Source organism: Anabas testudineus, chromosome 9 (genome assembly GCF_900324465.2).
Source record: "Anabas testudineus chromosome 9, fAnaTes1.2, whole genome shotgun sequence".
NCBI classification, from domain to species: Eukaryota; Metazoa; Chordata; class Actinopteri; order Anabantiformes; family Anabantidae; genus Anabas; species Anabas testudineus.
Window position 1 is genome coordinate 9,101,769 of NC_046618.1, and position 14,879 is coordinate 9,116,647.

Consider the following 14,879-nt stretch of genomic DNA (forward strand, 5'->3'; position numbering starts at 1 on the left):
TGGCCCCTTACCCTGAAGACCAATTCATACTTTCTGCGTCCACGTGTCTGCTGTGTATCCATACATTTCATCACGCATTTTCAAGTCTGCCATGGTTGATGTGCCAGAAATGACATAATTGAGATAATGCATTCCTTAATCCCTTAGCATAACTGTTACAACTAACACCAATCCTGAAACGTCCTCACAATGCCAAAGTCTCCTCACAATGATGGTTTCCAATTATTACGTACACACAACTATAACAAGACATGTACACACACACACACACACACACACTACTGAACCGCAAATTAGCAGCTGCTGTTTCAGAGGTTCAAAAATGAAAACAATATGAAGGAAGAACAGAATGGATTTGTGAAGCTTTGCTCATTTTGAAACTTTTAATGAAGCAATTATTAGTCTATCTTTTATGTGTGACATGTAATGTTAAGTGGATGTAAATGTATTCAGAAGGCATCTGGGACCAAATGGCCTCCACCTTGAGAGTCTGTACCCCTGTGACGGTGTTTAAGTCAAGACACACACCCTGTCAAGCGCAGCTGCCACACATACCCCTCTCACCTGGAGAGAAATCTCAGTCTCCTCAGAGGACTGTCAGTCATATAACTACTCAGAAATGCTGAAACTCTGTTACATGTAGTGTATGAAGAGTGCAGATTTTTGTGGACGTGTGCGCATACTTACTTACAAACATACTTATATAATGTGCCGACTACACACAACTTTAAACTGACTCACAAATTAATGGTTTAACACACCCCGTACCATGAAAACAAACAGCAAAGAGCTTTCGCTATATTTCAGTGCTGCAGCAGTACTAGCTGATTTACTACTAGTGTGCTCTTGCCTCAGTTCACTTCAAACATGTTTTGTATGGAAGGAATATTTGCCAAGTGTTAATAAATATGTAATTAGTACTGTACACACACATAGGGCTTAATATTTCACTCCTGAAGTTAAAGTGCTGATTTAGACCATATAGTTTAGTTAAAACAGGAAGGCCGGGTATTTGAGATTACTCAATCGGGTATTTATAATGTAATTTGCTTTGTTTAAATACTGAAGGTTAATCATTTGGGTTTCATTTTGTATATTAGTCTGAATAACACAAGATAACTCAAAAGCATGTGCACACAAATGCATGCTCACACATACTATACAGTTAGTATTTCACGGAAGGTCCAGGCATTGGTCATGGTTGTGCAGCATGTAACTGGATTGATTGTTTTCTCAGTGGGGTTTCAGTGACTAATACTCATACTGATGGATCTTCTCAACTCAAAACAACAGATCAGAACAATGGCGTGTAAACCATTCAGCAAGGGTGTAGCTGTAAAGGCCAGATAATCTTTTACTGTCTCCCTCTAAACTTACATACTGCCATACTCAAACCCTACTTTACCCTTGAATGGGCATTTTACAGCGACACTCAAGGGTTTTGGATAATTCATTTACTTTTAAAACATGATATTTAGTATCCTGCCACAATTCAATGCAACATAAATTATTTTGCTTGTTTGTTTGAAATGGCATTTTCTTCTTTGTCTTCTTAATCTCTAAATGTTATCTAAATTCTAAGAAGATCTATATGTGTGCAGTATTTGTGCAATATTGTATACAGACTTTACAGAGCCCATGCTCCACATGAGAATCTTAAAGGCACTACCCCTGTTCAAATTTAGCTGTTTTTGGGCTTCTCCTATTTTGTGGTGTAATAGATCATAGATCATCAAGGCAGCTAATAACATATTTTTGGCGATAGCTTGATTCTCAAATGACCATTAGAGACTAATTTCTCTACTTCACCATGTTAAATTCCCCACAGCAGCCTTCTACCATTACCTGGCATCCCCCATCCTGTCGATTTGCCTGTGCCTGGCTGTCACGCAACCCCTCCCCCCCAGGGGTGTGCGGTGTGCACACAGATGTTGCTCTTCTCTTCATGGAGTATTTTTAAATACTTCGGACATAAAAAACTGGCGTCCTATGGTGTAGTACCCCTTTAAAGAGGCATCTTTCAGCTTATCTCACTGTGATTTCACCAGCCTCCTATTTATCAGGCTGATAAGCATCACAGTGGTACTCACACTCACAGAGTCACACAGGGCATGTGTGTAATATTAGAAATAACAGTAAGGGTGCAAGGGAAAAGGAAATGTAAATCTACAGCACATAAGTCAATTAAATGATCGAGCCCCTTACTGATTTCTGTTCACTGATGGGACAATGGTTGTTGGGTTGTCAACCTTAACAATGGTTAAATACATTAAGTCAGTTTCAGTTGTTTTTAAAGCTAGTTACAGCAATATTTACACTGGCTTACATACATAGGCATGAGCTTCAAACAGTAGATGTTTAATATTGTAGTAATATTGGTTGATTCATTTATCCGATATAGATGCAGCGAAACAACATGTATTAGTTCTGTAGTATCGCTGTGTGCACCAGAGTGTGTTTGCCCTTGAATACCAAAGCCAAGTAGTGTCAAACCCATGTTAATACCCAGGTCAGGAGCTCGATTAGAAAGCCATGTTTGATAGCGTACATTGAGTCATTCACACTTTTTTCCTGGGTCAGTACATCAGAAGAGTGTAAGTGTGACAGAGAGAGACAATAAAAGGCTGTGTTTGTTTCTGTGTCGTTACGGGTGTGCTTTCATTTTTCTGGCTCTACTGCAGGAAGTCCAAAGAGTAGGACGGAAAGAAAAAGACTAAAGGTGGCTGGCTGGGATAATGCATGAGAGAGGGAGAGAGACAGAGAGAGAGAGTGTTTGTAGGCGAGTGTGTGAGTGTGTGTGTGCGTGTGTGCTTAAGAGGGCAAGTGAAGAGAAGGAGGAAGACTAGAGGAATGCTGTGTCTCCTTTTTCCTTATTTCCAGCATGTTGGTTTATTCATGTAGACATTTTGTGCTTCAGCTACTTCCTTTTACCCTCTGCTTTGTTTATTATACTAAGGGCTGTTTGTACTTTATATCAAGAGGCAATAAATTCACCATTCCTAATGCATGCACACTGAAATATATTTTACATAGCCATTTTTGCCATACTTTGGTGTCTCATATGACAGAGTTAATTTCCCAGTAAAAAATCTGTTTTGATTTAGGGTAGATTATTAGATTCCAAGATGCGAGGGGGAGGGAGGGGACGTACTGTAAATGCAGAGCTAATTAATTAATAATGTGCACGTTCTTGAGTTTACAGAGGGTTAACAGGATATAGATATTTGTGTTATATAAGTGCAATGAAAGGGAATACTAAAATAAAGTGTAGGCCACATTTTTATCAACTTGTCTGGTTGATAAGAGTAATTATCTTGCTCCGATATTCCTATCACTTATCTTGTTTCTTTTATTCCTGCTACACAAATGTAGAATTATTTCATATGAACGTCAAACAAGCAGTGAAAAGATTACAAGCTGTATTATTACCAAGCCCTTGAGAATTTATGTACCAAATACTAAGTCTAATTAAGTGCCTCTTTCTTCCTCCCCCCTCTATCTCGATCCCTCACTCTTCCTCTGTGAGGGGGGGGGCGAGATGACTGTCCTGGTATCTTCCAGTTTGTATGAATAATTGAGTGCAGAATAGCCCTTATATGTTTAATTCAGATTAAATATTGAGGAGGAACCACCAGCCCACAATGTTCCTCCACCTCCCTAACAGGGGATACTAAGAATGAGTAGGAGGAAAACGAGCAACGCAAAAGACTGATTTAATGGACCATGAGAGAGAGAGAGAAGAAGGTGGGAGGCTGGGAAGGGCAGATGGAGGGAAAGAGGGAGGATGGGAGGAAATGAGACAAGAAATAAGAAAAGGGAAACAATGTGGATTTGGTGGAGAGCAAATAGTCCTCAGCTGATTATTTCCAAAGCAGTTTATCAGTTGAAAATTTTATGAACAGCGTCACTCCATCTTGGTTGTTATGATGAAGACTGTTTTTTGATATTGTTGTTTATCGTAGACTAATGAATACACGTCTACACATTTTATCAAATCAAAACTTCCTTTCATACAGATGAATGCAATTCATCAAGTGTACAGGCGAATGAGAAGTTAAGAACGAGACAAACCAAATGAGGGCAATAAAACATGAAAGACAAAAACAAGAAAACAACTTTAAACAATGAGTCTAATGTACAAATAAGAATAAAATACTAGAAAAAATTACAGAAAATTATAATCAACAGAAAGTAGTAAAGATGATTAAGTTAAAAAAAAATAAATTAGATATATATGAAATAAAATTGAATAAATTAATTTAAAGAAAATTATTGATCCCAAATTGATCCCAGGGGAACACCATAAGATATGTTAGAGGTTTTAGAAACATTTTTATTGGTTTAAAAGAAAAACAAAGAACTGTGAATATGAATAAAACCAGTTAAAAACAGCAGGGACAAAACTGAGAGTTTATTGTTTTTTAGATTCTTCCTCCATATCATTAGCTCCTTTAACTCAGATGATGGTGGGTGCCACATTTCAAACATATTAGTTATATTTAAAAAAATGTTAATTGTGTCCAAACTAATGTCTCTAATGGAAGATTAGATATTGATCTATAGCTACTAGACGTCGAAGGATCTAGGCAGTTTTTTTGAAGACAGCTTTCGCAAACTTAAAAGCTGTGTGAAAAACAGTAGCAGATATTTGGTAATATTAGCTAAAACTTCATTAGACCATACATTTAACTTAAACTTAAAAAAGGAACAGGATCAAGAACACTGGTAGAAGACTTCTCACCTGAGCATTTCATAATCAAACAGGACAAACATGTGGTGTGGCTTCACACCGTGCAGTGTGTGTGCCTGTGATGGAATTGTGTGCTTGGGAAATACCAGATGTGGTGGTGACTGTCTTCTCTTTGAAGTAATCCACAAAATCCTCACATTCAAAAGCATATAGCTAGTTGCTATTGTTTGTGACAGAATTCACAAGCTGCTCAGTTGTGCTGAAAAGCACTCTGGGGCTGTCTGTGTTGGTGTAAATCATATTTGACAAGTAGTGTTGCCTAGCTGCTCGGATTGATTTATTTAGATGTTTTAGGTTATCTAATAAAATTTCTTTGTGCACATGTAGCTTGTTTTGTTCGCCATCAGTGCTCCACATTCAACACTTCCTCTTTAATATGGTCTTGCTGGAGAAGCATCTAGGGCCGAAGCCAATTTCTTATTAAAGCTATTTACAAACCAGTTTTATGCTAAAAAAATGAAATCACTAGTTTCTGTCAGAACTGAATAACTACTGTTGTTAATGTGTGTGTGTGTGTGTGTGTGGGTGTGTGTGTGTGTGTTTGTGCACGTGGTGTCATGTATGTAGTTATGCAGATGTAGCAGCATCAGCAGGGTATTTGCCTGTTAAATGAAGATAAATGTTTTCCAATCAGTTTGGCTCACTGCTGCGTGAAGAGCATTTTTCGGATTCTCTTAGCATGAAGCATAGTGTCTGAAAATACAAGAATACTCACATAAACATAAACACGTTACACTGAGAAAGACGACACTGCACCTTGTTTTCATTTCTTATATCTGTCTTTAATTTATCAGGACTAAATCTCCCTCTTTCAGTCTTCCTTTGATTTACACATACTTCTTTTTCCCTGCTGTTTTATGTCTGCCCCCCCTCTGTCTTCCTGTTTCCACCTATTCTCCTCTACATTGGCGATTGTATGATGCAAATTAAAAAAAAACAAATAAAAAACAATAAAGCTGTTTGGTGAAATTTGTTTGCTCACTGTAAGTACTCAAGAGCACCTTTGCTTGCCACGATGATGAAAATAGATGGAGAAGAAGCTGTCTGTTTACCTTTGTGCACACTTATTGATGAGTCTCTGCGGGATCGTTGAGATTAATTTAGCAACCTTGTATTCTCATAGAGATTCTGTTGCTTAGACTCCATGTTGTTGCACCTCTATGACAGGCAGGGTATATTCCCAGGGTCACCTTGCCGGTGTGATTGGAAGAAGGGAAGATGAAGGTAAACGACTCAGAAGCCAGCTAAAACAATAGGGGGTGGGGGTTAGCATGCAAGTGGGAGGTTGCTATAAGATTAGAGGTTGGAGGTGTGGTGCATAAAGATTATTGGAGGAGGAAGATGGAGAAGCCTGGAGGGAGAGGGAAGACTAGAAACAATAGTGAACATCTTCTATGATCAACATCTTTCCTCTATTTTATTGTCATTTATCTTCAGTTCTAAAAAATACAACAGATGGCTTTCTAACTGTATGGTTAATATATTGCAAATAATAATAATAATAATATTAATAAGAAGACATCCACTGATACCTCTCCATCCACTATACTCCTGTTTCACTGAGAAAAGCAACATTTTGATTAAGAGGCATTTGACCACCACATGCATGCACACATAAGCCGACATGCTTCGATGCTTTCCTTATTAACGATTGCATTTGCAGGCACTTGCATTTGTGTGACACAGGTTACAGGTGTTAAGATAATGACCCACTCTTCTCCTCTCTCAGGAAGGAGCCCACATGCAATCAGCATATGCCGTATAAATGATAAATGAGCCAGTATAATAGATACTGGAAGTTATCAACGTCAAATGAATAGCTTTTGTGCATTTTTTAGTAGATTGTGTGAAAAGAGAGACTCAGGGAGAACGAGGGGGGTTAGCTTGCACCATTGCAGCATTGCCCAAGGGAAGGCAGCAGCAGCAATAGCAGCAGCAAAGCCTGCAGATTCCCAGTGCTCCACAAAATAAAGCCATTTAGACAAGGAAAATGGGAGGGGAGATGGGCTGCAGGGAAAAGAGGGAGGTGGGAGGAGGAAGATGGGTGAAGGGAAGGATTAGAGAAATGGCTCATCATGCATTCAGAACATGTATTCTCCCATACATGCCTCCCACAAGGTGCCCTTCATACATTGAGACATATGAGCATGTTCTGCTACATACATGTTATCACCGTGTTTAATGTCTGACAAAAAATCCAGCAAAGCTTCCCAGTTTTCCCTATCAGTGGACTTTGGTTTCCATCCATCATCTAATTCAGGATATGAAAATACAGAGAATAAGGGATGTGACCTAAACTGAAATTTCTTTTATTAAAGCCTTAGGTCTTAAAAAGACAGAAAAAGAAAAAGAACAAAACTATCTTTGGTAAATAAGCACCATTGGTTTTATATTTGTTTGATCACAATCTTTGGCATGATTTTACTCTTACTTTACATTACTGTTCTCTTGAGTTGCTTTCTCAGCAAATCCCTTAATTTCCTCCCTACAGTGAACAAACTGTATGTGAGATATTTGTGGGGGCTCCTGCAGCAGAGAGAAAAGATTAGAGTCTGGAGGAGGGAACATACAGTATGTCAAAGCAGACTATTACTGCTCCTCTCCTTTCCTCTCTTCTCCTCTCCTTCACCCCTCTTTGCACATCAGCAGTAGTGTTTTAAGTGAAGCAATTCAATCCAGCAAATGAGCACACTCAAATGACCACGTTTTTTTATGTTACTGTACAAGCCTTGATATATTAAATCAAACAACAACAGAATGTCACTTTCAAATCCTTTGGCTCGTGTAGGATTAACGCACCCTTTTCTCACCTTTGCTTTCATGCTGTCTCCCTTTCTCTCTGTTTCTGTCTTGCTCTCATATTGTCTTTCAGATAACAGTTTTTCGTATGGGGTCAGAGGGTCATCAGGACATTGACCTTGCCATCCTCACTGCATTACTCAAAGGTAGGTGTGTGCATTTATGTGTGTGTGCAGAACATGACTGTACTGTGGCTTGGACGTCTCTGCCACCCTTCCGGCATGTTGTTATTTTGGGAGCTGCTATACATAAAAGGACAATGATAAAATTTCAGACAGCATTTCATGCATAATATATTAAAGTATGTGTTCATTTATTTTTATTTCATAGCTGAGAAATTAAGCCTTTTGTGCTTATTTTCCTCTCTCCTAAAACTCCATTAAGACCCCAAAGCAAACCTGTCATTCTTCATACTATATTAGCTTAAATAATTATCATTTATATATTTAGCTGGAACAGAGTTTGTGGATCTACCCTTTTCCTAGCTACAGTAATACATTTGTTTCAGAAAAGCTTGCAGTGAGTTAAATTTCCAACTTTGTATGCTAATAAAATCCTGATATGAAAGCAGCACCTGCAGAATAATCAATTAGCAAGAATGCAGCTGTTCATTAGCTCTCTGTCCAGGAACAAATAATTACAGAAAGACACTTACAGTCACCAATGAATTATGGAAAGCATCATCTCTTTTGGGTTATAGCTTTTGAAGTATATATTTCAGTTCAATTTGTATTTAGAAACTGAATGCCTCATGAGGTCAGTAATTACTTTGAAAAAGGGACAGGTGTCCTAACCATGAGCTGTTAGGCCACATGAGGCTTTTGAATCTCAGAAATCCTTAAGTACTTTGAGGCCAGCTGTCAAGTCCAAGTGTCTTATCCTGACATGTTTGAAGGTATTCATGTGTAATAGTTGCATACATTTAACTGTATCGTTGTCAACATGTCACATAGCTACACATGGAGGATAATCAATCAGTACAGGAGCAGTAACACATACTCTCAATGAACAGACTCTCAAATATACAGTTAATAGAAGCTGTGATCTTAACGCTGCAGGAAAGCAAATTAAATTGGACCATATTGGCCTAAACTAAACCGCTATTGTTCACCATCCTCTAGCTTATTTCCCACATCACTGTTTCCCATGCCATCCCACAGGCACACACATAGGCGCAGAGGATTCATGGATCCATACTTTGGAGTGGTTGTTCCATAGCTTGCATTGATCATAGTTGCTTTTTTCTCTGCAACGACTATGATGTTAATCATTTCCACTAAGATTTACACACACACTGTATATGGGAGTGCACAGTCATGCCTCTGTACAAAGGAAACGTAAGCCCTGCGGAACGGCTTCACAATTCATACAATATGATCATCTGTCTCAGGAGTTGTTCCTCAGAGAAACATTCATTCCACAGGGAGTAATAATGAGACTAAAGTACAAAGTCTGGAGAGATTGCGAGTGAAAAAGAAATATAATTTATGTGTTGCAGTCAAGATGCATGATTTGTTTGACCACTGCATCACTCATCACTCATACATCACATCCCTACTTGTGATGTTGCTTTTTGCTTCTGACCAGGTCGTCAATTCGATTGACTTTTTAACCCTTTTAGAATAATTTCATTTCACACTGAGTTTAAAATTGCATTTAGATGAATGGGATGAGTGAAAATTAAAGAAAGGAAATAAAATGGAAGTGATGAAAGAAGTGAAAGAGTTAATAAAAATGGCGCGCACATATGCTTTATGGTAAACAGCGTGATGGTCATTTTACATGCAAGTCTCATTTTGCAGCTGAGTGAATGAGACCCGTTAAGGCTTTTAGTGTAAAATGAAATCACTCATGCCTGAGAGCTTCTGAAAATACTGGATTAGACTCCTTCACCAAAGAATTAAGCTTCTGCTTGCAGCCCAACAAAGCAGAGTACAGTCAGAAATACACAAGGACGGGAGAACTGAGCAAGAATGGGAAAATGAATACAACGAAGTAGAGTTTGAGCGTTCGTGGGAGAATGAGGGAGAGATTTAAAGAGGTGGGAACAGACAGAGAAGAAAGGAAACTGCAGCTACATGGTGTAACTGAGGGGAGTTTGGAGTAATTGATGATCTGCTGTTGGAGGTAGTCAATATCCTGAGGATTGTTTCCGTAAGTTTGCTGGCTGCAGTTCAACTCGCCTGTAGGCAGACAGAGTGAAGCCACAGGTCTTGGATAAAGTAAGGCCTCCCTGCCTTTTAATATACATATATCTCCTCCAAAGCACATATTAATGGGCTCTTCATCTCATTAGCTGTCTGAACTCAGACCATTAAGCTCCAGTAATGCTGTACAGGCCTTTAAGTCAAAGAAATTACTGTGTAAAGAGATGATACTGGTGTGCTTATTAAATTTTACACAGGTTTGTCTACACACAAGGGATTATTATTGATTTTTCTAAAGGCTGAGATGATTGTGTCTTCATCTTTCTCATTTTGGTTAGCTCATCCCAGTGCACAGGTAAATTATGAATGTGAACAACAGACTATGGTTTGGTAAACAGTGTTTAAACCATGCCATGAAAGAACAGCTACATATAGGCTCTCACAGGCTGAAAATGAAAATATAAATTCAGTGAAGCTGCACTTACACTGAAGCTGAAGGGTCTTACTTTCTGAAGACATCATTTCCTCAGATGTTTCAAATAAATGTGCTCAGAAATCATGTAACGCAAACAAGTCTTATTCAGTATCAAAGTAATTCACTGATAATTGGCAGTAGATCCAGTGTATATCAAACACGGATCGATTGATGGCTAATTCACCAAATGTAATTTTCTAAAATGTAAGGTAAGATAGGCTAAAGGGCTCATGTTGCAGCTCACTTTTTGGTTGAAGTTTCTCAAAATCAGCTCTACATTGTATTAATAGCTGTCATTTCTCTTTACCAAAGAGAAATGAGATGCAGCAAAGCTGTTAAAGTGATGAGAAAAGTAGCTCTTTGTACCGATGCCATCCAGTACCTATTTTATCTGTATTGTCAGTGTGCCATTAAATCTTGTAAACAGCAAACAGCATGTCTTTCTAGCCTGTACATTCCCCAGCGTTACAGTGAGCTAATAGGATGTGTCCACAATGCTGCTGTTTGATGTTTTGTTTTGGGGTTTTTTTTTTTCAGTTTTTCCTTAATGGTTAATGCAGCGTGATTCTTTTTCTTCTTCTATTGACTATGATACAGGAATGTTGATGTTACTAGAGAACTAGACAGAAAATCAAAGGCACAAATTTGTAGTCCACATTTTATGCAGGGATGAGATGGTACATTAGAACCATTAAGTAATACATCAAAGACTGAAGATGTCATTCTGCAATGCAAAGACATTTTGTCCTCTACAGGCACTAACAGGTACGTCCAAATGCACAGAGGAACAGGGCAGACACTCTGTGATCAGACAAGGAAATAAACAGGTAGCCAGTAGAACAAAGATCTACCAAGCCTGATGTTACATGAATCCCCTGCAGCCCACAAAAGAAGCTCTCAACCCCAGCACTTTAATAACGGATCTAGGTTTGCTTAGTCAGCATAAATAGCTCCTCGGGTTTACAACATTAAATCTGTGCAGTCCCACTGCAGTGCAATACAAATCAAATTAAAGCTAGCAAAAGCTGCAAATCAATGAATAAACAGATTTTGAAATAAACAACACTGCACAATTGGAGCAGCTGCAACAAGATCACCATCACACTGTATTTCTCACACCCTGCGGAAGTACTGTGTAACATAGCATATATTTTTCATAGCTGTCTCACAGTTCAGATTAAATTACATTATATGTAGGATTATCCATTACCCTCCTTGTATCATCTCTCAGGTGCCAACGCTTCTGCTCCTGACCAGTTGAGTTTGGCTCTGGCTTGGAACAGAGTGGATATTGCCCGCAGTCAGATCTTCATCTACGGACAGCAGTGGCCTGTAAGAACCATAACCATATAAACATACATGCAGCAGAAATATTGATTATATTCACAGGGATTCTATTCTTTCTGCATTTTCACTGATATTAACATTCTGGTGTCCTTCACTGGTTACAAAGGGCTAATAAAACAAGCCAAATTGTTTTGGCCCTGTGCCTCAGTCTGACATTGTACAGTATCTGGAGTTGGCTGTCTTCAACAGCTTATATTACTGATACCAAATGCTAAAGCATTCAAGAAATGCAGCATGATTAAATGATACTAACAAAAAATAACGTAACAGAGAAAGGTGATACTTTTGGTGTTAAAAGGCAATTTGGATGCAAAAGAAACTCAGGATAAGTCATGGGTGAACAGTTCAGAAAATGGGTCTATATAATAATCATAGACTGCTGTGGGTACGTGGGAGCATAATTGGAAAATATGCATTTCTTGCAATTTGGTATACTTTGAAGTTGTATTTAAAATGTGTTACTATTTTTATTTCCACTCTGTATATTTTTGATATATGCTCTTTTGAAGAGATATGTTGAACAAAAAGCACATAAGAAGAAACTATAAATGAGATACAGAATCAGATAGTATAGAAGTGTGTACTCAATCGCCATTTTATGCTTTTCGCCATCTCATGTGCATTAGGTCGGTTCATTGGAGCAGGCGATGCTGGATGCCTTAGTTCTGGACAGAGTTGACTTTGTCAAGCTGCTAATTGAAAACGGAGTCAGTATGCACCGTTTCCTCACGCTTTCAAGACTGGAGGAGCTGTACAACACGGTAAAAACAAACACACATAAAATGTAATATAACTATCTATAGGGAGCAGTTTCCGTTGGAAAACCTTTTTCATAGGGAAAACGTTGATTGAAATCTGTCTTGCTTGTCATTAAAAGTTCAGCAAGCAGGTCAGTTTAAGAACTACTGGTGCAGCCAGTGACGGTAATAATATATGATTTTTTTTTTTTTCCAACAGAGACATGGACCCTCCAACACACTGTACCACCTTGTCAGAGATGTAAAAAAGGTATGCCGTCCTCTCAGCTCTGTGGCTATTCTGGTAAACAGTATGGGAATGTTGGCTTGAATGTGTATATTAAAGAACACATGTTCGACTACATAGAGTTTCAGTTGCTTTTTTATTTTTTTGCGGTGTGTGCTGTTACTCTGTTTCCATCAATTTGTTTCTACATTTTCGTTGTCCTAGTTGGCGCTAACTGCAAATAGATGCCAGCTTTTCTCTTTCAGCTGGACTTGCGGGCTGCAGTGACTGTGTAGCGCTGTGCACGACTCTCATTTCTCTCATGACTCAATTTACTCTGTTTTTTCTCTAAGGCACACACTGCCATGTTAAACAAACACTACAGGTATTAAACACTGTTTTATCCACAGCACTTGAATTTGAGCAAACTGAGGCCACAGTGGAACCGCTGTGAGCCTGATAGGGAAGAACTCTGTACACCCACTATTCGTTGTCTTTTTATTTGTAATATCAACATCATTATTTAGTGTGGTTCTTTTAATTTGGAGCTGGTTTTTGAAAATCCCAGTACTATACAATCTTCAAAATTATCAGCTACAGCTATTATCTGCTACAGCACCTTGATGATTGCTGGTGAAAAAAAGGAATTCAAATTGTAAATTAGAGTTTTGCATTCTGCACATCCACACACCAATTAGAAGTGATCCCTCTGTGGAGAGATGGCGGAGAGGTGTTCGCTAATTAAAGTGTTACTGATTGCAGTAATGCTGCACGCTCCTCTGGGAATCACTGGACAGCCTCTATGTTGTAATCATCCCTCCTTTACCTCCTCCCTGACTTTAGATGCAGCTCTGATCTAAAGTTGGTACAGAGAAAATATACAGTTTACAACGACATCTTACATGCAATCACATCGTAGTGCATGGCATAACATTACCATCTTCTTTTTGCAGAGCTATGTGTCATTGTCATAGTGTAGCTGAATGTTTGTATCATAGTATGATGCTTATTAGATTTATCCTGTATCTCTGGTTTAAGTCACCATGTTGTTGCTGCTTCCTTTTGTTCTTATTTTTCTCTGTAGATTGTTGCGCCTTCTTGTTAGCCGCTTTTATTTTGAGTCAGGTGCAGGTGTTGTACTAATAACATCTGTAAGGAACTGGTGAAGGTTGCTCTCAGGTTTAATCTAGTCTCTTCATTAGACAAGTGAAAGTTGAGTGAGAAAACAGAGAAACACAGAGATTGGCTTGTGGACTACAGCGGCCAAAGCAGAAATTGGTTTTCCTGAAGGGTAAATGAACAATGCAGTTCTGTGGCTAAAGCTTGGTAGCAATACACCGTGGGCCTTGAGCATCACATATAAGGAAGGGTGGTCTGGGAGGACATCAAAATGGAACCAAGCATTTCTACTTCTAAATCTTCTGCGTGAGAGTGAATGAGTGAGTGAATAATTGAAAGAAAGAGCCAAAATATTTGGGTATTGGATTTGGATTTGTATAAATAATCAGGCAACGTAACGCAGAATTAGACACTTTGATATATTCTTTAGTGTAAATCCTGGTATAACCCATACATTTAGGAAATGATGACCTAAATAAAAGCACCTTATTTGCCAACTCAATTAGGTAAGTCCTGAACTGTTTGGGTTGTACAATATGGAAACAGAAAAGAGCGGAGGTTTTCCAGTAGAGCAGTTTCCCTATTAGTAAATCAGCCAGACCTCAGACTTTACCATGTACACTGGAGAATTAAAAACTGCAGCAGTCTACACACTTAGAGTGTGTATACCCCAACTATAAACAAACAGTGATTAGCTTGAGCTTTTTGACCACAGGGAATTAAAAGAGGTCTCGGCTGACCACTGAGGAGGTGAATATATGTGTGTGTTCACTTTGAACTATGGATGTATGAAAAGACAACCAGTATCTCTGGGTCTGTTGACTTCAAAGTGTATCAGTTGGTCTTCAGAGGTTTGGCAGCAGTGTTGCCAGGATTTAGCGCCAGTGAATCCGAATCTCTGCATGTGAAGTTAGACTAGCCAAGAGTAGGACAGAGGAGAGGAGGAGCTCACATCTGACTGCAGAGAACTAACGGTTAGCAGGGTAGGTGTAAAGTTATGTAAGACAGTTGGTGTAGCTTCAAGGAAGGGTGGAAGGATAATGACTGTAGAATCTGGAGTAGATGTTTGGTTTTAGTTCTCATGTGAAAGAACTTGCATTTCAATAATGATTCTCACCTCCAGCACTAATAGCTGTCTGTCTCTTACTCCATAATATTGCCCCTCTCTTCTGAGTTAGTGAGTCATTACCACTTTCTCTCTCTCTTCCTCTCATCAACACCACATTGAACCTCACTGCGGAGATCTTGTTATTTCAAGGTCTTGTTATTTCTCATATCC

At 38.7% G+C, this 14,879-nt stretch overlaps 1 protein-coding gene across 2 annotated transcripts in view; it reads left to right on the forward strand.

Moving 5' to 3' along the window:
* trpm3 (transient receptor potential cation channel, subfamily M, member 3) overlaps positions 1-14,879 on the forward strand; it is a 115,199-nt gene that overhangs the window by 79,455 nt on the left and 20,865 nt on the right. For both annotated transcript variants that reach the window (XM_026342719.1, XM_026342720.1), the window contains exons 9-12: positions 7,623-7,695; positions 11,403-11,503; positions 12,145-12,279; positions 12,476-12,526. In XM_026342719.1, the coding sequence (XP_026198504.1) occupies positions 7,623-7,695; positions 11,403-11,503; positions 12,145-12,279; positions 12,476-12,526 (360 nt within the window). The remainder of the gene's footprint in view (positions 1-7,622; positions 7,696-11,402; positions 11,504-12,144; positions 12,280-12,475; positions 12,527-14,879) is intronic.